This window comes from Sus scrofa, chromosome 3 (genome assembly GCF_000003025.6).
Source record: "Sus scrofa isolate TJ Tabasco breed Duroc chromosome 3, Sscrofa11.1, whole genome shotgun sequence".
Lineage (NCBI taxonomy): Eukaryota > Metazoa > Chordata > Mammalia > Artiodactyla > Suidae > Sus > Sus scrofa.
This window is the reverse complement of record NC_010445.4, coordinates 46,326,287-46,353,898: the sequence shown is the minus strand read 5'-3', so window position 1 is coordinate 46,353,898 and position 27,612 is coordinate 46,326,287. Positions and strand designations below refer to the sequence as shown.

Sequence of the window (27,612 nt, the reverse complement as noted above, 5' to 3'; positions counted from 1 at the left end):
CTAATTTTGAAGACTTAGTGATGATTTCATAGCTAAGGCAAAATGTGGGTTACCTTGACTTTATCTTGTTTCTCTTCTCTATGGCTCTCTTCTCTCATTGTTACAAAGGAAATAATACTAAATATCTATCTTAAGCATTCTTTGCCTCAGTTTTCTCACCTATAAAAAGGGAATAGTAGTAATAATGCTTCCAACATAGGGTTGTGATGAGAATTACATTGTATGTGTGATGGGCTTAGAACAGTGCCTCATACATATGATAACTTAGTAAATGTTAGCCGGTATCATTAGTAGAGGTAGTAGCAGTGATTTTTTTTTTAATTAAATAGGAATGAGGAACTTGGCAGTACTTTCTGATTATAGTTTTGGGGGAGAGCTGGAGTAAAGGATTCCTGGTATTCCCCCTTATTTCAAGGAGGAAATGCTCTTGACATTTAATTCTCCTCTCCTTTTTAGCGAGTATAAGGAACATTCAAAAATATCACTCTCCCAGGAGTTCCCCTCGTGACGCAGTGGTTGATGAATCCGACTAGGAACCATGAGGTTGCAGGTTCAATCCCTGGCCTTGCTCAGTGGGTTAAGGGTCTGGCATTGCCCTGAGCTGTGGTGTAGGTAGCAGACACGCGGATCTGCATTGCTGTGGCTGTGGTGTAGACCAGCAGCTGCAACTCCAATTTGACCCCTAGCCTGGGAATTTCCATATGCCCTGGGGCGTGGCCCTAAAAAGCAAAAAAAAAAAAAAAAAAAAAAAAAAAAGAAAAGAAAAAGCATATATATAGATTAAAATATAAATCACTCCCCTTCTTGTTTACCCTCTGATTTTTCTCCCTTTCTCCCCCAGAGCCTCAGAATAAGAGGTCCCAGCATGGTCAGGTTTTGAGGAGAGGGATGGTGCAGAATTTTCATGCGCTTTTTCCTGTCAGCCAGAGCATTGCCTGGAACCTTCTTGTATTAAGTACCTTTAATTGCAAGTCAACAAATATGTTATATTTGGTCTGTGTAGTGTACTAGTAGGTGAATAAATGACACTTAATTTTATCAGCTTGTACCCAGAGAACTAAATAATGAGCTCTAATTCTTTAAATTGCAAAGGTGACAAACTGATAGATATTGTTTTACTTTTTCAGTGATATGTTATTTAAATGGAAAGGCCCATGATCATAAAGCAGAATGTTAATAATTCAAGCTTTTCTTAAATTTAAAAAAGCCTGGAAGGCCAATTTGTCTATTGACGTTCTGAATTATCTTGGGAAGTAGAACTGGATAACATCATCCAATGGCCAGTGCATTCTCTCTGTCAGAAAATCTATATAAGAAGCCAAGAGATGATGTAGGTAAATGCTTAGGATTAAAACAAGGAGGAGCCAGCTGGGTAATATTAGTGCTGGGCGTCACTGGTTATTATGCTGTGCTAACCTTCCCCGTGGATCCACCTTATATAAGAATGAACCATAAGAACATTTGATACAGCTGATCCCCAGGGTCAGGTCATTCTTTTTAATCATTTTTTTTTTTTTTGTCTTTTCGCTATTTCTTGGGCCCCACCTGCAGCATATGGAAGTTCCAAGGCTAGGTGTCTAATCGGAGCTATAACCACCGGCCCACGGAGAGCCACAGCAACGGGGGATCCAAGCCACATCTGCGACCGACATCACAGCTCACGGCAATGCCGGATCCTTAACCCACTGAGCAAGGCCAGGGATCAAACCTGCAACCTCATGGTTCCCAGTTGGATTCGTTAACCACTGAGCCATGACAGGAACTCCTCTTTTTAATCATTTTGATTGAACTGACTGTTCATCACAATTTGTGTGTATTTAACAATAAAATCAAATATTTTAAATATAAATGTCTATGAAAATTCTAACTGAAGTTTTGATTTAGACTTAACTTTTCTTGTGTATGTAGGTGTGAAAAATTTCTTCTTTTCGTTCTTCTTTATTCTATATACCTTTTCTTAAGCATATACAAAACATGCTTTGAAAATGAATTTGTCTTAAAGTCATAAAAGTAAACCTTTCTTGTAACTAACTTTCCTCTCAGATTAGGTCAAGACCAAGTCGTGTCTCATTGATTCTGACCCTCTGGAGTTGTAAAATGATTCCTCTTCCAGGAGCAAGCATCCAGGTTTTGAGCAGACATGTGCGCCTTTGTGTGTTTGACGGCAGCAAGGTAAGCTTACTGAGGTAAACCAGTTCACATCAGCGTGGGAAGATATTTGTTAATGCCACGAATTAAACATATACTTCACGGGGTCTGTCTGTCTCCTTCTCTCTCTCACAATCTCTCTCTCCCTTCCCCCGCTGCCCCATGGGAGTGGTGTGTATGTGTGTAAATACCTATGTAAAATCATGTGTGGTAGGTGCACACCATAAGCGTTCTGATGACATAGGCTCTTACAGTTGCTAAGTGTGTGATGTTCATGCATCACAGTTAACTCCTCTGAGTAAAAGGCACCTATATCTACCTTCTAGTATTGTGTACAGTTCAGTTTTACATGTAGAGCATTGCATCTTTGACAGATGTACACTCCTGTATATTAGCACCCCAATCAGGACATGGAGCATTACCATTACCTACAGAGTTTCCTTGTGTCCTTTTCTATTCTGTTCCTCTCTGATTCCTAAGAAAATATGTTTCACCCAGTACCCAGCAAAAATTTGAATGACTTTTAGTTAATTGATTTATTTATGAGAAAAAACTGAAACAGTGCTTAGATGGAAATTTATGACTTTAATTGCATATACTAGACAAGAGGAAAGATTTTAAATCAGTGATCTATGCTCAAAGTCAAGAAACTATAAAAGGAAGAGTGAGTTACACCCAAAGGAATTAGGATGGAGGAAATAATAAAGATAAGAGTAGAAACAAATGACATAGAAAACAAAGGAGAAAATCAGAAAAAGCAAACGTTTATTCTTTGAAAAGAATAGTAAAGTTGAGATACCTAGTAAGACTGATTAAGAAATTTTAAAAAGAGAAAAGGAAAGGAAACAAATGATCACTCTCTGAGATGAAAATGAAGACCTCACTGCAGATCGTACAGACATTAAAAGGACAAAAAGAGGGCCTTATGAACAACTTTATGGCGATAAATTTGATAACATTGAAAAACAGATAAATTATTTGAAAACCATAATTTAGTGCAACTGACACAGGAGAAATAGAACATGTGAATATAACCCTTGTTAAATAAGTTGAAACTGTAATTTAAAATTTTCTACTAAAGAAACCTCCGGACCCATTTGGTTTCACACGTGGATTCCTCCAAACATTTAAGGGAGAACTAATGCCGGTAGTGCACAAACTCTTCTAAAGAATAAAGACGAAATGGCTTCCCATTTCATCTCATGAGGCCGGGAAAAACACGATACCAAAATACAACAAGACATTACCAAAAAGAAAAATTATAAGACCAGGATCCATCAGGAATATATAAACTAAAATTCTAAACAAAATATTACCAAGTTGAATCTAGCAACACATGAAAAGGATAGTATATCGTGACTTATTGGGGAATTCAAAACTACGCACCTGTGTGACCAACATTTAACATTTGAAAAGAGGTCATTGCAATTTGCCGTATTAACAGAACTAAAGAAGAAAAATCATGTATAAGATCATCTCAATAGATACCGAAAAAACATTTGACAAATGTTAACACTCATTTATAATTTTTTTAAAGTTACTACCAAAATGTGAACAGAAGGGGATTTCAGATTTGTAAAGGACAGTAAGGGGAACTTAGTGTGAACACTTTTCCCCTACTGTCAGGAATGATTCAAGGATATCTAAGAAATAAAAAGATAACACAGGTTTTGGGTTTTTTTTAAATGAACAAAAGACTTGAACAGGCGCTAAAAAAAAGAAAATATATGACATAAAAGATACTCAACATATCGTATGTCATCCAGGAAATGCAGAATTAAAACCAGAGTGAGAGAGCTCTAACCATGTACAAGAAACCACCTTAAATATAATAAAATAAGCAGGTTGAAAGAAGAATGGGAAAAGATACACCATTCAAAAGACACTAATATCAGACAAAGTATACTTCAGAACAAGGAAGATTACCAGGAATAAAGTGGTACATTACATGATTAGAAGGACAGTTCACCAAGAAGATGTGACCATCCTAAATGTGTAAACACTTAACATCCAAACTTCAAAAGACAAGCAGTAAAGATGGATAGAAGTGAAAGGAGAAATGGGCAAAGCCACAGTTATAGTTGGAGACGTTAATGCTTATCTCTCTGTAGTCTGTAGAACAAGTAGACAGAAAATTAGTAAGGATATAGAGGAATAGAATAACACCATGAACAAACTGGATCTAATTAACATTTGTACAGCACTTTATCCCTAATAGTAAAATAAACATTCTTTTTAGTGCCTATGGAACAGTCACCAAAATAGATGGTCCTGAGCAGATTTAGAAGACTTGAAATCAATCATACAATGTAGGGTTTTGATCATGTGGAATTGAATTAGAAATCAGAAACAAATAACTGGAAAAATCCTTAAATACTTGGAAATTAAACAACAGATTTCTCAATCAATGGACTAAAATAAAATTTAAGGGAAATTAGGAAATATTTGAACTGAACACAAAATGAAGATTAAAATTTGTGGGATGTCAGCTAAAGCATTGCTTGGAGGGAAATTTGTAGCACTAGAAAAGAATTCCTGGAAGTACCCATTGTGGCTCAACGGGTTACAAACCCGACTAGTATCTATGAGGATGTGGCTCAGATCTGGCATTGCTTTGGTTGTGGTGCAGGCTGGCAGCTGCAGCTCCAATTCAACCCCTAGCCCGGGGACTTCCATATGCTGTTGGTGCAGTCCTAAAAAGAAAAAAAAAAAAAAAAAAAAAAAAAGAATTCCCAATTCCACAGTCTCACCTCCTTAGGGAGTGATCCTTAAGTTGAGGTCTGAGGGGTGAATAGGCCATAAGGAGATGGAGAGAAAAGGAGAGCATGTACAGTCAAAGGCCTTAACTGGAAGGGACTTGGGAAGCGGAGCAGTGTGGCTGAGTGGAGAGCGAAGAGGACAGGATGAAACTGGAGATGTCAGGAGGCAATACAGCCTAAGATGTAGGCCATGATGTTAGGGGGTTTTATCTTTATCCTAAAAACAGGGAAAGTCATTGGAGGAAGTGACACACTTAGCCACGTGTTTGGGAACGATCTCTGGCCAATTTCTGGAGATCGATTAGAGTGGGGCAGAGAACCCCAGTAGACCATTTGGGGGCTATGTCACAGTGTGGTGGTCAAAGGGCAGCAAGTGTCATCTTCAAGAAAACGAAATCCGGGAGTTCCCATCATGGCTCAGCAGAAACAAATGACTAGTAACCATGAGGATGCAGGTTTAATCCCTGGCCTCGCTCAGTGGTTAAGGATCTGGCATTGCTAGGTGTTGGTTGCAGACGTGGCTCAGATCCCGCTTTGCTGTGGCTGTAGCATAGGCCACCGGCTATAGCTCTGATTCGACCCCTAGCCTGGGAGCCTCCATGTGTCTCGGGTTCAGCCCTAAAAAAACAGAAAAAAAAAAATCTGGAGCCATTTTGCCTGGGATTAACTGTGGCTCCCCCAGTGGGTGTGGGATGCTGACCAAATGGCTTGATCTTGCTCTGTCTCTGTCTGTGTCCCTCTCTCTTATACATCCCTTAGGATCAATGTGAGGACTCAGTGAGTTAATGTCAGTAAAGCACTTGATGAGAGATGATGATAGTAACTTAGATTAGGGAAGTAGAGGTGGTGATGAGCGCTATGGCTACAAAGATATTGAGGAGGCAGAAACCAGCCCCATTTGGTGATGGGTTGGATGGGGGAGGGGGAGGGAGAGCAGGAGTCAAGTTCGACGCTAGGTCTCTGACTTCCACATCAGAGGATGGATGGTGGGGACATGCAGAGATGGCGATGGCGAGTCAGGTGTGTAGGAGTTTGGGGTTTACCTTTGCTCCTGTTGAGTATACTTCTAACTCACAGGGTGAGGAAAATGCCTTTCATCTGAACCAGGAGTAAATGAATGAACTTGTGTTACCCTAAGAATCTTCCTTCACTTCTGCACACTGCACACTCTGCACAAAACCACTGCCATAAATGGGCCAGTAGGTGTCACCAGTGATCAACAGAGGACTTGCCTTCTTTTCCTGAGACCTGGTACCATTCTTTTTGCTTCTCATGTGGGAAGACATAAAACAAAGACCAGAATTTTATTTTGAGTAACATATCAACATAATAGAGGTTAATTTATGAAAAAAAATCTATTTCAAATTTCTAAATTGAGTTATAGGTAGAACATAATATTTATACATTCCTGCCACTTGCTTAAGAATGCTTCTTTAATAAATCTAAGCCAAGTTACAAATAAAAAGCACTGTTACTAAAACTAATTAATGAAACATCACTTCTAATAATGAATAAGCTCCTCTCCAAATTGTTTGCCCAGCGATGACCACTGTAAATTTTGGGTATTATACAAAAAGTGACTCCCTGAAGGCTCTGGCGAGTATCTCAAAACAGGCAGATCCTGGAAGGGAGTCTTTAACTCTTGAGTCCACTCTTTTGCTTTTCATCTTTGTTCCTTCTTTTTCATTCCTCCATTTTCTTTTTTCTGTCTGCTTGTGTTTTACCTGATCATCTTTTAGAACTCCACTCTAAATTGTCTGCAGTGCTATTGAGTGGATCACTCCATACAGCTTTTTTAGCAGTAGAACTAGGTATTATTTTATAGCTATATAACTTCCCATAGTCTGCTAGTGTCAGTCAACATTCCAGTTCAAGTGATGTGTAAAAACCTTACCTCCCTTTAATCCTCTTTACCCTCCCTGTTTTATAACTGTCTTAAATATTTCCTCTACATACACTGAGAACCACATCACACACTATAATAATTTTCCTTCAACCATCAAGCATAATTTAGAAAACTTAAGAGAAAACCTGTTGTACTTACTCTTGTTTTTACTTTTTCTATTGTTCTTCCTTCCTTCCTGATGTTCAAAGATTTCTTCTTATCATGTTTTTTCTGTTTAGAGAACTTCCTTTAACTATTCTTTTAGGGTTGGTTTGCCAGCTCCAAATTCTCTTAGTTTTTCCTTATCTGAGAACATCTCTGTTTCCTCTTTATTCCTGAAGGATATTTTCCCTAGACACAGAATTCTAGGTTGACAATTCTTTTCTTTAAGCCCTTGAAAAATACTGTTCCATTTCCTTCTGCCCTCTATGATGTCTGATGAGAAATCCACTGTCACTGGAGTTGGTTTTCCCATATGGGTAAATCTAGGTGGTGTTTCCCTCTCACTGTTTCAAGATATTTATGTTTAGATTTCTCATGTTTATCCTGTTCAGGGTATTCTCAGCTTCTTAAACTGTAGGTTATGTCTTTTGTCAAATCTGGAGGTTTTTCCACCATTTTTTCTAAAATGCTTTTCCAGCTCCAAGCTCTGCTCTCCTCTCCTCTCTGAGACTCTGATGACATAAATGCTACAACTTTTGTTATAATCTCACATATTCCTGAGTCTCTGATCATTTTTTCCCTTCTGTTCTATCTCAGTTGTTCAGATTGCATAATTTCTATTTTTGTATCTTCAAGTTCACTGATTCTTTTCTCTCTTTTCTATTCTGTGGTTGACTATCCAGTGACTTGTGTAGAGGTGAGTGTGTGTGTGTGTCTCTGTGTGTTTATTCTTGGTTATTATATTTTTCAGTTCTAGGATTCTAGGGTCTTCTCTAAAGCTTTCAATTTTTGTTGAGATTTCCTATTTCTTTCTTGAGACTTTGTATTTCTATATTTTAAATTTGTTTTAAGCATCTCTGTAGTTATGTAGCAATGCATTTTTAGATGGATACTTTAAAATGTTTGTCAAATAATTCCAGCATCTGTGTCATCTTGGTGTTGGTATCTTTTGATTACCTTTTCTCATTTAAATTGAGATTTTCTTGGTACTTTGTATAATGAATGATTTTTTAAAAAATTGTATCCTGGACATTTTGGGCTTTGAGAGTCTCTGGATCTTAGGAAGTTTAACTTCTATTTAAGAGTCTTCTGATGCTGTGTTGGCAGGGGAAGGGGGCTCCCTGTCATTACTGCCAGGTGAGAATGGAAGTCTGGGTTCCCCACCTGGCCTGTGCTCACAGCCCTGGGGAAGGTGTGCTTCCTTGCCCTAGGCTCTGATGGAAGTTCAGGCTCCTGACTGGACTTCCAGTGACAGCACTCACTGTGTCATTCCTCAGGACCTGTGATCCCTAAGCAGTCCACTTTACTCTCTCTACTCTGAATGTTACAAGAAGATAGAATTAAGGCTTCTGAATTTCACTGTATTAAATTTTCCATCAAAAAAAAAGTGAACAAATAACACACACTAGTTAATGATATGCATGCTAATGTATTGGGGAAAAGTTTATTTATGTTTACAAGTTTGTAGTATTTCAGAAAATAATGTGAACTGATGGATGGCTAGGTAATCTTTGTGATAAAGCAAATATAGTAAAATGTTGATGGCAGAATCTAGGTGATAAGTTTATGGGTGTTCACTATAAATTTCCTTTAACTTATAAATAACCATCATTGTATGTTTCACTCTTAGAAATTGACTAAAATTCCATTAGAACTCATTAAGAAATAACACAGAAGCTAATTATATATCTTGTTCTGACAATAATAAAAGAAATAGAAAACAAACCTAAAACTCAATGTTTAGACTCTTAACAATCTTCCAATTTGTTTTTCTTCTTTTACATGTATTTTATATGCAAATCTGACTTTTATTGGCATTTGCAATATTTGTTAAATTAGGAACTATTCCAAATACATAGAAACATGCAGAGAAAACATAACAGCTACCCATGACCTTATCTTCTAGGTCTAGTGAAGCCTCTCAGTTTTCAGTATATATTTCTGACTTTTTTAAAAATAAAAAATAAGTACTTTCTGCTCTAGTTTTCTGTAAACCTAAAACTTCTCTAAAAAAATAAGTCTATTAATTTAAAAAGAAGTGCTGCAGGAGTTCCCACTATGGCACAGTGGGTTAAGAATACAATTGCAACAGCTCAGATCACTGCAGAGCCACAGGTTAAATGCCCAGCCTAGGGCATTGGGTTAAAGGATCACATTCCCCACCATGGTACAGCAGATTGAGGATCCAGTGTTGTCTCTGTGGCAGTGTGGGTCTAATCGTGGGCCCAGCACAGTGGGCTAAGGATCTGCATTGCCATAGCCGTGGCGTGTCCTTAACCCACTGCACCACAGTGGGAACTCTTCTCCTCAACTTTTAAGTATTACTGTTATGTTTGGAGCAGAGCAGCTGTGTTAAAGAGTAATTCACCTTTAGCAGAAGTCCTTATGCATTCCTGATGCAGTTTGCTAAGGAGAAAACTCTCTAAACTTTTTGAATCCTTGATTACTTCATCCTTATGTTTGGTTTTGTGCAGAAAACAGAATGATCCTGAGCCAGTCATTCACCCTTTCTAACTGCAGTTTTGCTTAAATGTATCATGAGATGTTTGGACTAAGTCCTTTTTAGCTTTCAGAATCAGTGAATCAAGAAAGATATTAAATTATCAAGCAGAAGAAGTTAATCAAATCCTGAATCAAAATCAGCATTGTCCAGGTTGAGAAGATAAAAGCAAAGAGGATATGAGATTTTAATTTCAGTCATTGCCAAGGACTTCCTGGATATTAGCAATGGCAAAGACTTCTTGAAAAACCAAGAAGTACCTTAGAATAAATAAAATGTGGTCTTACTGGAGTTCCCATCGTGGCGCAGTGGCTAACGAATCCAACTAGGAACCATGAAGTTGCAGGTTCGATCCCTGGCCTTGCTCAGCAGGTTAAGGATCCGGCGTTGCCGTGAGCTGTGGTGTAGGTCACAGACACGGCTCAGATCCAGCATTGCTGTGGCTCTGGCGTAGGCCGGTGACTACAGCTCCGATTAGACCCCTAGCCTGGGAACCTCCATGTGCCAAGGGAGCGGCCCAAAGAAATAGCAAAAAGACCAAAAAAAAAAAGTGGTCTTACCTTAAACACCAGGTAGTAATTAAGAGGAATTTATACTCTAAGAGCCCAGGCTGAGACTCTATCTATCACTTTAGGAAGAGTTTAAATAAATTAATATATATTAGTTGTTGAAGAAATGGAGACTTTCTATGTGGAAGACATCTTGGCTGCCCATAACATCTTCCTAGTTGCCTACCAACAGCGACATGGAGGGCAGTGAATTTAATTTGAGCTAATGTGACATATTTTCCGAGTTCCAGTCAAGTCTCAGTGGAAATGAATCTGACTAATATCCATGAGGAAGCAGGTTCAATCACTAGCCTCACTCATTGGGTTATGGATCCAGCATTGCCGTGAGCTGTGGTGTAGGTTGCAGACATGGCTTGGATCCCACATGGCTGTGGCTTGTGGTGTAGGCTGGCAGCTACAGCTTCAATTCAGCCTCTAGCCTGGGAACCTCCATATGCCATGAGTGTGGCCCTTAAAAGCCAAATATAACTAACTAAATAAATAATGTGATCGATTTGGGATGATCTCTAATTGTTGGGTTTTTTTTTTTTTTTTTTTTGGTCTTTTTGCCATTTTTGGGCCACACCCACAGCATATGGAGGTTCCCAGGCTAGGGGTCGAATCAGAGCTGTAGCCGCTTGCCTACACCAGAGCCACAGCCATGCAGGATCTGAGCCATGTCTGCAACCTACACCACAGCTCACAGCAACACTGAGCAAGGCCAGGGATCGAACCTGCATCCTCATGGTTCCTAGTCGGATTCGTTAACCACTAAATCACGACGGGAACTCTGATCTCTTAATTTTTTAAATTTTTTGCCTTTTTTTTTTTTTTTTTTTTTTGAGAACCACACTCCCGGCATATGGAAGTTCTCAGGCTAGGAGTCCAATCAGAGCTACAGCTTCTGGCCTACACCATAGCCACAGCAATGCAGGATTGGAGCCTCATCTGTGACCTCTACCACAGTTCACAGCAACAACGGATCCTTAACCCACTGAACAAGGCCAGGAATCGAACCTGCATCCTCATGGATCCTAGTCGGATTCGTTAACCACTGAGTCATGAAGAGAACTCCATCTCTAATTGTTTTTAAAGCTTAGATTTACAAGTGCTATACTAAAATATTTTATTTATTATTATTATTTTTTTTTTTTGTCTTTTTGCCATTTCTTGGGCCGCTCCCGCGGCATATGGAGGTTCCCAGGCTAGGGGTCGAATCGGAGCTGTAGCCACCGGCCTATGCCAGAGCCACAGCAACTCGGGATCCGAGCCGCATCTGCAACCTACACCACAGCTCACGGCAACGCCGGATCGTTAACCCACTGAGCAAGGGCAGGGACCGAACCCGCAACCTCATGGTTCCTAGTCGGATTCGTTAACCACTGCGCCACAACGGGAACTCCTATACTAAAATATTTTAATCTTAAATAAAAATTGTATATTATCCATTCCTTTGGAAGAGGTTGATTTTAGTAATAACTTTACAGAATTTGAACTCTTCTTTAAAGTTTTTGCTCCTTTTGTATTTCATTACTTTATGTATATTGTAGGACTAACTTCTTGTAGTAGCATTCATTAAATTCCAGTAAGAATATGGTTTATCGGCCTGGGGAACTTCAAGAAAACTGCAATTATGTATCCAAACTGGTAGCAGTATCTGTCTTGATGGCAGGGTAATGAATTGCACCTAAAATGTTCTTATGGGTCCCATTTCTTTTTTGTTGTCTTTTTAGGGCCATACCCCACAGCATGTGGAAGTTTCCAAGCTAGGGGTCGAATTAGAGCTGGAACTGCCAGCCTACACCACAGCCACAGCAATGCCAGAACCAAACGGCCTCTGCAACCTGTGCTGTAGCTCACGGCAATGCTGGATCTCTTAGTCCACGAACGAGGCCAGGGATCAAACCTGCATCCTCATGGATATCAGTCAGGTTCTTAATCCCCTGAGCCACAACGGGAATTCCTGTGTCACACTTCTTAGAAGGTTGTTTCTACCTAAAATTTCATTTAATTTTCTGATTGTCTCAGATATTAAGTATTTCACTCAGTATAATGTATTACTAGTGCAAAGATCTGAGTCTGAATTCATTGACCAGTTTTCATTGTTTTATAAGTAAGCACTCTAACACTTGTTTTGGTTGATCATTTTATTTGTTTTATAATTAAATGAATTTTATATTTACGGCTGTACAACCATCACAGCTTAATTTTAGAACATTTCTGTCCCCCCCCCAACCTGTCTCCTTTGGTAACCATAAGTTTTGCAACATCTGTGAATCTGCTTCTAATGTGCAATTAAATTCATTTGTATCCTTTTTTAAATTCCAGTGTAAGTAATATCATGATGTTTGTCTCTCACTGATTATTGATCATTTTAAAAGCTGTGTATGTACTAGATGTACAAAGAAGAAAAAGTTACAGAAATGCACAAAGTAAGAAGTAAAATATCCTCCTCTCCCTCTGCTCCACACAGTATAACCATATAGCCATCGTTAACTATTTGGGACCTGGAAGTGGTGATGTTTCAGAGAGCTTTCCTACTCTGTGATTTCAAATGAGAAACTCTCATTTCAGGTTTTGAGCAACATTCACACAGTCAGGGCCACGTGGCAACCTAAGAAGCCCAAAACATGGACCTTTTCTCCCCAGGTCAGTAATCTGCATGAATGGAACGAAACATGAATTTCTCTTATCTGTTAAGTATTATATGATTAATTTCTAAGGCAAGGTTGTCTGAAATATTCTTGAAATAACATATTTATATTTAACACAGACTTTACAGGGTCAGATATGAATCTTTCAATTGTTTTATGTTCTTTGAGGGCTTTGATTAGAATTACTCATGTTTCTGACTCTCCAAAGTTATAATTCCTATGAGTCATCTCATTCAGTGGATTTCAGGGGCAAATTTTAGAAAATGCCCTCCAATGAAAACTGAAAGCAAAAAGATAACACTTAGGAAGTGTTTTTCAAAAATGTAGTCTCCAGCTGTGCTAATGAGAGCTGTGCTTTGTCCAGATAAAAATCAAGGGTGACGCCTAGGGGACTGGTACCTCACACCCAGGCACTGTCGAGACTGGAACAAAAAAAAAAAAAAAAAAAAAAAAAAGGCAAACTGGAATGAGGTTAAGTGGCTTCAGATGCCAGTGAAGACGAAGATATGTCTTTCTGTTCTTTTAATAACACTCATAGTCTGTAGTTTCATTTACTTTTTTTCCTGCCTCCAGAGTTTCATTACTTCCCTCCCACAGCTAACGCCCTTGAGCCACTGCACCCTGAGAGCCTTTCATTAACCTTCTCCTGTTGAATCAAAAGATCCTACCGCAAGAGAGAGGGTCACTGAGAGGGCAGGGCACGTGGAGGAAGCCTGGCCCCTCACCTGTGTGCCAGGCATACCCACATCATCTACAGCGTGACCCCTACAAGTCCTGTTTGATTCTCTAAACCCCCTGCTGATTGTATTTTGGCCCAACACTTCACAGTTCTGATAGTGCATCTCTGAGTATGTGAAGCAGTTAGGGTACAATTTTCTAGTGTTTTCCTGGATATGAAGATGAACTGTTTGGGGGGGGGGTCAATAATAAGCATGTGTTACTTTGCTCAGTGAAATTAAGCACCCGTTGGGTGTGAGGCATTCCTCCTAGGTACTATGGGAACTTCCACTCTAGTAGAGAAGAAACATGTGTACATAACACCAGTATCCTCCACTTATGGAGCTCTAACCCTGTGCATTTTCTCGTGTAATCCTTAGAGTGGCCCTATGGGGTGGGTCCTGTTGACAGCTGTCACAGGGGCAGGATGGAATATGGTCATGGGGCTCCCAGCGCTGTGGAAGCACAGAGCAAGGTGAAATTAATGCTAGTTCTTAGGCTCAGGGGAGGCTTTGTAGAAGAGAAACTAAACCTGGAAGGATGGTTAGGATTTTATGGACAAGGAAGAGAGATGCACTTGTCCAGGGAGAGGGAATGGAATGAGCCAAAGGGAAGGAAAGGTGTCCTCAGGAAGGTTCAGCACAAACATGTGCAGTCTGTCAATTTAGTTCTGTGAAAAAGAACAATGGTTAATAGAAATACAAATATCATATGTCAAACTATTTCTGTGCTACCTCCAAAGACCTCAGGACAGTACTTGTTCCACATTAGCCGCTGTTCTAAGCAAAGAGTAAGTGAACATGAAGGTGTTTTTCCCTAATTCAAATTACATTTTTAAATTTCAAATCATTGGTGTAGATGATTCCCTGGTCTGCTTTTTGTTTCCTTTACAAAACCTTTATGATGATGCAGAGGCATAAACCACTTATAGATGAGTAGAGCTGAGCCCTCCCTCCCGTTTTTTAATACTTCCCAGTAACTTTAGTTTTCGCTGTTGTTTCAGGTTACTGGCATTCTGCCGTGCTTGCTTGATGGTGATTGTTTCATCAGGTCCAATTCTTCATCTCCAGATCTCGGAATATTATTTGAACTTGGAATTTCTTATATTCGCAATGTATGTTGGTTGAAAGATAAAGCTTGCTAATGTATCAGTTAAAAGGGAAGGTTTTTTGAATGTCTCTTTTTAGTAAAATAATTGAGGTTTTTATGCGTAATAGAATTTTAATCTCTTGAGGAATGGGAATGGCAGTGATTGTAATTTTTGATGATGCTGCTTTTTCAGTAGCATTTAAAATAAGTGTGTTTACGTTTATAGCTTGAATGGACTCCAGTGCTTTAAAAGAATGAAGATTTGAAAAATATGGGATTTTGGAGAAAGTGATAAAAGATGCTCAGTAGTTTCCCAACACAGTGCTTTACCTCTGTCCCAGAGGGTCAGAATATCCTTAACCTTATAAATTCAGGCACCTGGCAGAGTGGTGATTTTTATAAAGGGAACACCAGAAACTTGGATTAGTTTACATCATATAAACTCCTGAATCAGTGGGCATGATAATAGTTATATGTTTCCATGTTCTCTTAACAGCCTGATGGGGTAGTATACATGCTTGGCCTCATTAACCCAGAGAGCCATTGTTAGTGCATTAATGGTGTTATGCTGTCCTTTTATTTCTTTAAGGCAGATGCATCTGTATGTGATGTAGGTGGTTAGGGGGGTGGTGGCGGGGGGCAGGGCGGTAAGATGGGGAGAGGAGCAGGTGCCCCATGTGAACCCCAGTGGCCTCTGACAGTTGATGATCGGGGTGAAGTTCTGAGCTGAAAGACCCTCAAATGATTTCATTGGCTCATTCCACTTCTCATGTAGTGTTGATGTGTTCTGAGATCATCCCACAGCATATTTCTATCACTCAAGAAGTGGTAGCAACAGTTGCCATATCATTAGGTTCAAGGTTTTTTCTGGAGCAATTTAATAAGATAAGTAAGATTTTCACTTTTCATCCTGCCTTTACCAGGATGCAAGTCAAATGGGCCTCCACTGGGTTTCATCTTATTTTCTTGTGAAGAATTTTTTAATTATAAAGGCAAATACTGGAGTTCTGTGCGGCTTAGTGGGTTAAGGATCCAGCTTTGTCACTGAAGTGGCTGAGGTTGCTGCTGTGGTGTAGGTTCAATCCCTGGCCCAGGAACTTCCACATGCCGCAGGAAAAAAAAAGACAAATACTAATTTTGTTCCTTTAAAAAGAATTTGGTATGTGCTTATAGATTTAATTTTCCTATACTTTTTTATTTCCTAGTCAACTGGTGAAAGAGGAGAATTAAGTTGTGGCTGGGTGTTTCTTAAGCTTTTTGATGCCAGTGGAATTCCTGTTCCAGCAAAGTAAGTTGACTCTGTGTTCCTTCCAAGTGGGTAATGTAGAAATTCATTTTTTAGAGCCTCGATACCTCAAATTTGCAGAATATATGTATGTTCTGTTAGTATTTAATGCCAGCCCTAGGGAGAGGGCTTGTAATGTTGAATTAAAAAATTTTTTTTTCATTTTACGGCCGCACTTGTGGCATATGGAATTTCTTAGACTAGGGGTAACCTACCCCATGACTTGCACCAACACCAGATCCTTAACCCACTGAGCAAGGCCAGGGATCGAACCTACATCCTCACAGACATTATGTCGGGTCTTAACCCGTTGAGCCACAATGGGAACTTTAATGTTGATTTTAATGTTCTTTTAGGGAGTGTATGAAAATGGCATATATGGTCTCATCCTAGGTTGGAAGAAATGACACATTTGGAAAGGGTTTTTTAAAAGATGTTTGTGCCAGCTGCCTGCTGAGAATTTTCCCTCAGTAATTCCCTGTGGTATTAGCCCGTTTCAGGGTACTGAACAGAGCCAGATGCTCACCAAAGATTGAGAAAGGTGAGCCCTGGGGTCCCCGGGTCTTCAACGCCATCTTCTTCTGTAAGTGGTACCTTGAAATTGAATTGTGGTGGCAGCCACTGTAAACACATTTAAAATTTATGACCAAAAGGCAAACTAGCAGAAAATATTTGCAACATATATAAAGCAATCAGAAGATTAGTATCCCTAATACAAAAAGAGCTCTCACAGAGTTTCCATTGTGGCTCAGTAGGTTAAGAACGTGACGTAGTGTCTGTGAGGGTGTGGGTTCAATCCCTGGCCTCGCTCAGTGGGTTAAGGATCCAAAAGCTGTGGTGTAGGTCACAGATGTGGCTTGGATCCGCTATTGCCATGGCTGTGTCATAAAGCCAGCAGCTGCAGCTCCGATTCAACCCCTAGCCCAGGAACTTCCATATGCCACAGGTGCAGACTTAAAGAGAAAAAAATTAAGAACTCTCAAAAATTAAGAAGACAATGCAAATTTGAAAATGGGCACATACACAAAAATCTCAGTCTAGGATATACCCAAGAAAGTCACAGAAGAGATACAGATGGCCAGTCAGTAGGATGGTGATTAAGATCTCTGATTTGGAACGATAAAATTCAGGGCTGTAGTCCAGGCTCTGTCTGTGTAACTGTAAGCAGGTTCCTTAATGTCTCTAGCCTCAATTTCCCTCTTTAAAATGGGAGATTACAGTAGTTCCTAACCCCAAAGTTTAAATTCAGATAATGCTCCCCTTCCACCTCTACTGACACTGCAGGATGGGGTGACCTTCTTAGCACAGGGCAGAGCAGAAGTCCTGAGTCCACTGGGCCACCTCTAACATCACCCCAGCGGAAGGGGGAGGGGCACTTTATCACCCCTATCCCCACCCCCACCTACTGCCTGCAGAGTAGAAACCCAGGGTTCTTGTGATTTTTGTTGTTGTTGTTTTTAATAATGTTCAAGATTTTAGTTGTGCTTAGTGGGAGGGAAAAGTGTGTCTGTTCAGTCTTTCTTAAAGTGAAGTCATAACTGTTTTTTTCAAATGAGGTGGAGGCCTATGTATTGATGCAGAAATATTTCCAGTGTCTATTACTATATGAAAAGAGCAAGTCACAAAATCTTCTGTGTATCCCGAAGACACTTCTGTTCACAAAGAACTCTGTTTGTATGCATGTGTGGAAACTGTTGCCAGATATTGCCTCTGGGGAGCAGAATTGGGGAGGTGGTACTACAGGATTAAAGAGGCCTCTTGAGAGTTCCCTTTGTGGCTCAGCAGTTAACGAATCCTACTAGGATCCATGCGGACTCAGGTTCGATCCCTGGCTTTGCTCAGTGGGTTAAGGATCCAGCATTGCTATGGTGAGCTGTGGTGTAGGTTGCAGACACAGCTCAGATCCGTGTTGCTGTGGCTGTGGTGTAGGCCAGCAGCTGTAGCTCTGATTCTACCCCTAGCCTGGGAACTTCCATATGCCATATGTGCAGCCCTAAAAAGCAAAAAGAAAAAACAAGGCCTTTTTCCTTCTGCTTCCACACTTACATAGTCCACAACTTTAAAAGGAAGTGTTGGTCAGTTTGAGATTGACTGTGTGAAGGTTTTGGTTTCCATTTGTACAGAAAGAGGTAGGATAACCCAAATAGGGTGGAAAAGAAGTTCCCATTGTAGCACAGCAGAAACGAAAAAGACCCCAAAAAAAAAAAAAATGGGGTGGAAAAGAGAGGAACAAATTTTTCAATTTTTACTTACAAATTTTTCAATTTTTACTTATCATTTCTATGCCATTTAAACTTTTTTTTACAACAATCTACATGTTACTTTTATATACATATATATGTAAAATAATATATATCATTTTTTGTGTGTCTTTTTGTCTTTTAGGGCTGCACCAGCGGCATATGGAGGTTCCAAGGCTAGGGGTCTAGTCGGAGCCACAGCAACATGGGATCTGAGCCACATCTGCAACCTACACCACAGCTCACCAAAGATCCTCGACCCACTGAGTGAGGCCAGGGATCGAACCCATGTCCTCATGGATGCTAGTTGGGTTCATTAACCACTGAGTCACTATGGGAACTCCCTACATGTTACTTTTATATTTAAAAAATAATATAATTTCATAATAGCTTTATTTCAAGTGATGATTTGAAACATTTGGAAAATATATTTTAAATAAGTCATTAAGGTCAAGATACTTCAATGACATCAATTAATCTTTCTCATTTTAATGTGGAAAATATATTTACTACATTTCATAGTTAAGAAAGAGAGAGACTCTGTTTTTGGAGATGATAACTCGTGGAAGGATCAACAACTTTAATTCTCATTTGCCAGTGAGACCTAAATAAAATGTCTCTGAACTATCATGCTAAAAAATATTCCACTGCTGACTCCACTGTTTCACGATATCCTTAACATGTATCTGTCATGGTATATTTTTCTTTTGTAGAACTTACGAACTCTTCTTGAATGGAGGCACCCCATACGAAAAAGGTGTTGAAGTGGACCCTTCAGTATCCAGAAGAGGTACTGTTCTTCTGTGTTGCTTCCTTTCCTTTCCTTAAAGATGAAACTAGTGGAAGATGCATCAGAGAAGATGGCTATGGTCTAATAAGCATGACACTTTTTGCTTGAATTCACCTGTGTAAAAATATGTCATTTGGTTTTAAAACTTAATCAGGGAGTTCCTGTTGTGGCTCCATGGGGTATGAACCCAACTAGTATCCATGAGGATGCGGGTTCAATCCCTGGCCTTGCTCAGTGGGTTAAGGATCATGTGTTGCTGCAAGCTGCGGTGTAGGTCGTGGATGTGGCTCTGATCTGGCCTTGCTGTGGCTGTGGCAGAGGCTGGCAGTTGTAGCTCCAATTCAGCCTCTAGCCTGGGAACTTCCATATGCTGCAGGTGCAACCCTAAAAAGCAAAAACAAACAAAAAGCAAAAAGAGCTTAATCATTTTTATCTAAGTGCTTATTTTCTTGGTAGCATATATGAGAATCTAATGTAGGAAATTAGGAAGCATGAGGGCCCTGCATTAGTTCCTTTTCACTGAACTCTGGGCCACAGAACTAACTGAATAGGCCTATTCAGAAACTGCCTATTGCTAGTTCAAAAGATATAGACATTTGAAATTGTGATATACATGCCAAGTTGCACTCCAGAAATGACCATCTTTGAGTGGGTTGATTGACCAGGTACTGTGCTAGGTAAGGGGAAAATAGAGACTAAGACAGATAGGGTCCTTGACTCTGGGAGCTCAGAGCCCAACAGATTTGAAACTCCCAAGCTCTCACACCTCAGACATCCCTCCCCTCGTTTCATAATTTAGGACACACAGCCCTGCTGCCACCCCAGCAATGCCAGTCCTACCTTCTTGGAACAGGAAGTTGGGATCTGGGATGCATTTAGTTCTACCTGGTCTCAGAGATGCTTTTTAAAACTCTCTTTTTCTTTGTAATCTGGCAGCAGTGATGCTGTCAAAGTATCTGAGGCAGTGGCAGCTCGAGGGGGGCAGGTAAGGGGCACCTTCTGAAGGTTGGTAGGGCTCATTTCAGGTATATGGGTCACTCCTGCTTTTCATACAGTTCAGCACCAGTGGTACTAGAAAAACTTCATCCTATTTTTATTAAAAAAATTATGTAAAATATTCTGTTTTATTATATTCCCTGCCTAAGCACTTAAAGTTTTGAGATTTATTTTTGGGTTTTTTTTTTTTTTTTAAAGCACATGGTAGTGTTTTCCATCAGATGATGACAATGAGAAGGCAGCCTCAACTTCTAGTAAAACTGAGATCTTTAAACAGAAGATCAAGGAACATGCTAAGGTTGGTATCTGCTTTTCCCTCTCTGTGAAGCTGAGTTCATTCGGCATCTGTGAACCATCTCTGCTTCTGGCTTCTTCTCCTGCTTGGTCATCTTTTATTAGTTTATGTATATATGTATGTATGTATGTATGTATGTATTTATTTTACGGCCACACCCGTGGCATATGAAAGTTCCCAGGCTAGGAGTCAAATCAGAGCTGGAGCTGCCTGCCTAGGCCACAGCCACAGCAACGCTGGATCCTTAACCCACTGAGCTAAGCCAAGGATCAAACCTGCATCCTCATAGAGACTATATCCAGTTCTTAACCGCTGAGCCACAACAGGAACTCTGGGGGGTGGGGGGGGAGGGAGGTTGTTGTTGTTGTTGTTTTTCCCCACTAATTCATCTGTCCAAGATAAGTAGGGACGTGGAATAATAGTAAAGTTCAAATTGGCTTACTCTTCTGTTTACCCGTCAGCACAAATGATAGATGTGGTCAGAAATAGTATAGTAACTTGTGACTGAGTGGGACTTAACATTCATGGTCCAGGGAACTTTGGGGAAATTTTGTTTTTAATATCAAGTTTTTTGAGGTATAATTTACTTTCACTAAAATTTGCCCTTTTTAGTTTAAGGTCTTTGAGTTTTGGCAAGTATATACAGTCATATAATCAAGGTAAAGAATGTTTCCTTCACTCTAAATTGTGACTTCAGACCCCTTTGTAATCAGCTCCCCGGCTCTGGTCTCCGGCAGCAGTTCATCTACTTTCTTTCCCAACAGTTTTGCCTTTTACAGAATGTCCTACAGATGGAATTACACCCTATGTAGCCTTTTGAGTCTGGCTTCTTTCACTTATTGTAACGCACTTGAGATGCATCTATGCTATTGCATGTTTTATCATTTTGTTCCTTTTTGTTCTAACTAGTATTCCATTTGGTGAATATACCATAATGTGCTTATTTATTCACTAGTTGACAGACATTTGGGTTGTTTCTAGGTTTGGGCAGTTATGAACAAAGCTACTCTAAATGTTTGCATATGAGGGTTTTTTTGTGTGTGGACATATGCCTTCATTTCTCATGGGTATAAATACCTAGGAGTGGGATTGTTAGATTGTCTAGTATTTAACTTTATAAAGAACTGCCAAACTGTTTTCAAAAGAGACATTTTATCCTCTCGCCACCAATGTTTGAGAGGTCTCATTACTCCATATTCTTTTTTTTTTTTTTTGTCTTTTGTCTTTTGTTGTTGTTGTTGCTATTTTTTGGGCCGCTCCCGAGGCATATGGAGGTTCCCAGGCTAGGGGTCGAATCGGAGCTGTAGCCACCAGCCTACGCCAGAGCCACAGCAACGCGGGATCCGAGCCGCGTCTGCAACCTACACCACAGCTCACGGCAACGCCGGATCGTTAACCCACTGAGCAAGGGCAGGGACCGAACCTGCAACCTCATGGTTCCTAGTCGGATTCGTTAACCACTGCGCCATGACGGGAACTCCCCCATTACTCCATATTCTTGATTGACATTTGATATGATCCCTCTTTGTCTGTTTTGTCCTCTTTAATAAGTAGTTTTAATTTGTGTTTTCTTCAGGGAGGTTTTACACTGGCAGAATCCCAGATCTATTTCTGACCATTAACTTCCTGGACAAGTCATTTAACCATCTTTATCTGGGTTTCAATGTCCACATCTTTAAAATGAGCATAGTAATAATATCAACCCCATAAAGCTCTAATGAGGTTTAATGAAAAGAAAATATTTAAAATGCTGAGCTAGTAGTTATAGTGCATGGCACCAGTAAAACACAATAAGTATCAGCTGTAATTACATGCTATTACTATTATCATATGTCTAGATAATTGTAAACATATTGCCAGGTAGCTAGTGCTGTCATAACATTTTTCAAGTGAGGATGTGCTATGTAGCTGGTAAGATCGAGGTGATTAGAAATAGGCTCCGAAGGCTGGAAGATGTGCCATTTGAAGACGTGGGGGTGTGGGGAACACACCGTGGATGAGAGGGGTGGAGGGAAGCATGTGGCTGGGGCCAGGGCAGGTGAACTGTCCCACCATGACCTGTTCTTTGCTCTCGGGTCATCAGGAGGCAGGGAAGCTTGGCACACCTCTGCGATGGTTGCTTTTCTCATTCCAGACCATGCTCCCGGTTTAAATATCCCTTGTTCTTATCTCTAGTACTGAAATGCCTTTTACAATTATAGTGTTAACAGTTAAATCTTTCAATAGCCGTTAATAATATATTCATGGGTAGTATTCCTTCTCCTGCCTTTTTTTTTTCTTTCCTGGATGTTCCTAAAGCCTATAAATTCCCCTTTTTTGGCCAGTCTTTCCTTGGATAATGGTTATTTCTCATGATGAAAAAAAGCAGCACAGTAGCAGTCTTTGTAAAAGAAAAGCTAGAATCCTGTCTGGCCTCATTCTTCCTCTTGCTTCAGCTCCTACTGTTCCTCTCATTGATAAGCCTCCAAGAGTCCAAGTGCTGCCAAGCGTATCGTTCAAGTACTGCTCTTACCAGTGTTTCTCTGGCCCCAAGTACTGGTTTGCAGATACACTTTACAGTCTAGAGCCCAGGTCTGACTGGATGTGTAGAGGTCAGCTACGCAGGCCGTTCTCCCATACCATGAACACTCTTCTCTGTAAGCTGGGTTCCCAAAGAAGCATCCCAAGTCCTCAGGAGATGAGGCCCTTGTTGGTCACGGCCTATAGTAGACGCCCGAGAAAATGTTTGTGAAATAGCTTCAAAGTAGAGATCTTCCTGCTGGTGTGAAAGAGTATGGGTCAGGAGCTGCTCTGCGTCCCCGTGTCCCTGGCCTTATCTTGGGGAGGGCTCCTCTCTCCCCACCCCCACCCCCACAACCCCCTAGAGCCCAGAGAGAGACCGCCCCCCACTTTGAGTGACCTGGAGATGGACATTCCTGGCACAGTCAGGTGTGGGCTGTGGGATCCACCCATTCGGCCATGGCCTGGGCAGCACTCACAGAGCCAGGCGTGGGCCCAGTGGACCCAGAGGCCCCGGGCCTTGCTGCAGGGCCGCGGGCTGCAGTGCGAGGGCTGTGCTATGGGTTCCAGATGAAGGCTGGATTCAGGCCTATGCGCCGTGGAGGTGGAGACTGAGGCAGGACTGACCCTTCATTCTCCTCCTCCTGAACTGCCACCTGCAGTGGGTGGGAAAAGAAGGCCAAGGATGGCACCAACAGCTCTCATCCTCTCCTTCAGAAGTACATCCCACCTCTGTCCCCACTCTCCGTGGCTTTAGAATTTCATCTTTGTTTAGTCAGATTTCTCTGCTTGAAGGAGATAGGGGCTCTTTTTGTGATGCCGAGGGACATGTAACAACGCAGGCAGGGCTGAGGGCAGGCAGTCCACTTAAAGTCTGCACTGGTGCCCAGTTTCCCCACCATCCTTGCTGGTTGGCTTCATCCTGCCTTGCTGCCAGCCAGCAGGCTTCCATGTGTGTACCTTTGGCTGCCGGAGCCCTGTGAAAATGCAGAACATTTTTTTTCTTTTTTTTTTTTTTCCTTTTTCTTTTTTCAACCACACCTGCAGCATGTGGAAGTTCCCAAGCTAGGGGTTGAATGAGAGCTGCAGCAGCGCTGGATCCTTAACCCACTAATAAGGTCAGGGATTGAACCTGCACCCTCATGGACACTATGTCAGGTTCTTAACCCACTGAGCCACAGCAGGAACTCCTAGACTTATCTTCTTTAGCAAAGACACAGCACCAGAATCCTGACCACGGGTCTCCTTTTACGGAGACAGCTGTGATCACACTGCCCCACAGCTGAGACAGAAGAGGGAGCAAATAGATCCCTTATCTCACCAGGACTTGCCTTTCTCATTCTGGAGCTGTTTTTTGATGAGGTTTAACCTGGTGTAATTTCCAAAGGTATGCTTTTAAGCCCCTGGTTGGGAAAAGCCCTGAACTTAGACGCAGACACCCAGTGCCTGGGTTCTGAATACCAGGAAACAGTGGGCCATAGAGTAGGCTCTGTGCCTGTGTATAAATTTGCTATAAATGTGTTTATTTTCCTTCACCTTGCTGATGTATTCCATCTTTCTTTTTCTCTTTTATTTCCATTGTATTGTTGCTAAAAATAAATGAAGCAATAGTATTATTTGGCCCATTATGTTCGTCACACTTCTGCTTGTCTAGCCATGAGATCAGAAGGAAGTATATTTTTGTCTTCAGTTCAGAGCTTTCTGGTCATCTTGGGTTTGGGAAAATCGAAGGATTTCCCTAAAGGAAACTCTGATAAAGATACAGCAGCATTGCTTCATGTAATGGGGAGGTGCCAAAAGGATAGGAGTGCCTGCAGCATGGGCAGCGAAGGCCTCTACTGCAGGCTGGATGTGGTGCCTGCCAGACAGACAGAGCTGGCGGGCCTGGGGGGAGGGGGGAGGAAAGAACGGAAGGAGGTCTCCACCCCTTCCCCTGGCAAGTTACTGGCTGTTTTTCAGCATGAGACATAAGTTTGGGCATACAGCTGAAATGCTGCGTGCATGAGCACTAGACCAAAGGGCAGGACCTAGAACAGCCTTTGGGAATCACAGCATGGCACCAAGAAGGGATGTGGTGGCATCAGGGCAGCTTCCAGGTTCCCCTGCAGCCAGTCTTTGAAATCTAGGTCAGGAATACACGAGATCAGAGTTTTAGCAGGCTTGGAAAAAGGTGGTTTCTAGCTCTGTGTACCAAATGTCTCTATGAACTTAAATATGGTAGGAGAAATCTATCTTGCATTTTAATGCAAGGACTAGGGAGTGGTCAAGGACACATATCTAAATTCTGTGAAACTACCCATGGGGACCCATTGCTCCTGCACCATCATAGCGATTGCATTTATTCTGTTCTCTGCCAACAGGTTGGAAGCCTGGATGTTATAGCTGTGATTAATTTTCCTTTCTAATATTCTCATCCCTGAAATTCAAATAAAGGACTAATTTCTGAGAGTTAAAATCTGTTGTTTAACTTTAGGTGGTTTTTCTTAGCCCTAAGACTTTTTTCCCTTGAATGAGACCATTGTTTGCAAGGCTTTTGAGATTTCCTATATGATCATTCTTCATGCTTAGTGACAGAGTTCATGTATTTCTAAAAATAACGCTGGGAGTTCCCATCGTGGCTCAGTGGTTAACAAATCCGACTAGGAACCACGAGGTTGCGTGGCCTCACTCAGTAGGGTAAGGATCTGGCGTTGCTGTGAGCTGTGGCCTAGGTCGCAGACACAGCTCAGATCCCGCATTGCTGTGGCTGTGGAGTAGGCCAGCAGCTACAGCTCTGATTAGACACCTAGCCTGGGAACCTTCATATGCCGCAGGTGCGGTCATAGAAAAGGCAAAAACACACACAGAAAAAAATAAATTAAAAAAAATAATGTTTAGGAGTTCCCGTCGTGGCGCAGTGGTTAACGAATCCGACTAGGAACCATGAGGTTGCGGGTTCGGTCCCTGCCCTTGCTCAGTGGGTTAAGGATCTGGCGTTGCTGTGAGCTGTGGTGTAGGTTGCAGACGCGGCTCGGATCCCGCGTTGCTGTGGCTCTGGCGTAGGCCGGTGGCTACAGCTCCGATTCGACCCCTGGCCTGGGAACCTCCATATGCCGTGGGAGCAGCCCAAGAAATAGCAAAAAGACAAAAAATAAATAAATAAATAAATAATGTTTAGAAAATGTACGTTTAGAATGATACATTTTCTTGAGTACCTGCCAGGGTTAACTCTGGTGCTCAGTATTCCCAGTAAGTATTTCTAGTGTACTGGGCATCAAGTTTTAAATTGCTCACTTGTCCATATTTCCAGATTATTATTTTGAAATCTCAGTGTTAAAATTTTTTGGTTTTTTATTCCCAAGAATTTTCTTTCTTTTGGTGCTATTATATATGGAATTGTTTTAATTTCCTTTTCAAATTGTTCATTGTTAGTATGTAGGAACATGGCTGATTTTATATATTGATTTTGTATCTTTCAACTTTGCTGAATTTATTAGTTCTAATAGATTGTTTCGTGGAATCTTTATTGTTTTCTACATATAAAATCATGTTGTGTGTGAACAGAGATAATTTTACTTCTTTTTTCCTAATTTGGTTGCCTTTTATTCATTTTTCTTGCCTGATTGCTCTGGCTAGAGCTTCCAGTAATGTGTTGAGTGAAAGTGGGGAAAGTAAGCATCCTTGTCTCGTTCTTGATCTTAGAGGGCAAGCTTTCAGGCTTTCTCCATTGAGTATGTTGTTAGCTATGGGATTTTCACACATGGCCTTTATTATGTTGCGGTAGTTTCCTTCTATTCCTAGTTTGATGGGTGTTTTTAATTATGAAAACATGTTGCATTTTGTCAAATGCTTTTTTCAGCATCCACTGGGAAAATCACATGGGTTTTTTTTCCCTTCATTTTATTAGTGTTGGGTATTACATTGATTTTCTTATTTTCTTACGTTGAACCATCCTCACCTTCCAGGAATAAATCCCACTTGGTCTTAATGTTAAAACTTTTAATGTGCTGTTGAATTATGTTTGCTGGTATTTTGTTGAGGATTTTTGCATCAGCATTCCATCAGGGATATTGGTCTGTAGTTTTCTTGTTGTGTCTTTGGCTTTGGTGTTAGGATAATGCTGGCTTCACAGAATGGGGTTGGAGGTATTCCTTCTGTTTCTTTTTTTTTTTTTTTTTGGAAGAGTTTGAGAAGGATTGATATTAATTCTTCTTTAAATGCCTGGTAGAATTCACCAGTGAAGCCATCTGGTCCTGGGGTTTTCTTTGTTGGGAGATTTTTGATTACTGATTCAATCTCCTTACTAGCAATAAATCTGTTCAGATTTTATATTTATTCATTATTCAGTCTTGGTAGGTTTCTAAGAGTATGTGTGTTTTAACTAGATTATCTAATTTGTTGGCATACAATTATTCACAGTACCCTATAATCTTTCTCCATTTATTTATTTATTTATTTTTGTCTTTTTAGGGCCTCACCCACCACACATGGAGGTTCCCAGGCTAGGGGTCGAATCAGAACTGTAGCCGTGGGAGTTCCCGTCATGGCGCAGTGGTTAACGAATCCGACTAGGAACCATGAGGATGCGGGTTCGGTCCCTGCCCTTGCTCAGTGGGTTAAGGATCTGGCGTTGCTGTGAGCTGTGGTGTAGGTTGCAGACACGGCTCAGATCCCGCGTTGCTGTGGCTCTGGCGTAGGCCAGTGGCTACAGCTCCGATTGGACCCTTAGCCTGGGAACCTCCATATGCCGCAGGATCGGCCCAAAGAAATAGCAAAAAGACAAAAAAAAAAAAAAAAAAAAAAAAAAAAGAACGGTAGCCGCCGCAACCACAGCAATGCGGGATCCGAGCCAAGTCTGCGACCTACACCACAGCTCAGGGCAATGCCAGATCCTTAACCCACTGAGCCAGAGCCAGGGATCAAACCTGCCCTCTGTAACACCCCTAGCCTCTGCAGACCGATCCTTAAACCACTGCACCATGGCGGAACTCCCATGTTTTCATTTGATCTGTCCCAATATACTTTCTAATTTCCCTTGTGATTTCTTCTTTGAGCCATTGATTGTT

At 41.0% G+C, this 27,612-nt stretch overlaps 1 protein-coding gene across 3 annotated transcripts in view; it reads left to right on the top strand.

Annotated features, from left to right (window-relative positions):
* NPHP1 (nephrocystin 1) overlaps nt 1-27,612 on the top strand; it is a 61,416-nt gene that overhangs the window by 24,381 nt on the left and 9,423 nt on the right. For all 3 annotated transcript variants that reach the window (XM_013995823.2, XM_013995825.2, XM_013995824.2), the window contains 6 exons: nt 2,044-2,172; nt 12,577-12,651; nt 14,377-14,487; nt 15,668-15,750; nt 18,701-18,777; nt 19,972-20,071. In XM_013995823.2, the coding sequence (XP_013851277.1) occupies nt 2,044-2,172; nt 12,577-12,651; nt 14,377-14,487; nt 15,668-15,750; nt 18,701-18,777; nt 19,972-20,071 (575 nt within the window). The remainder of the gene's footprint in view (nt 1-2,043; nt 2,173-12,576; nt 12,652-14,376; nt 14,488-15,667; nt 15,751-18,700; nt 18,778-19,971; nt 20,072-27,612) is intronic.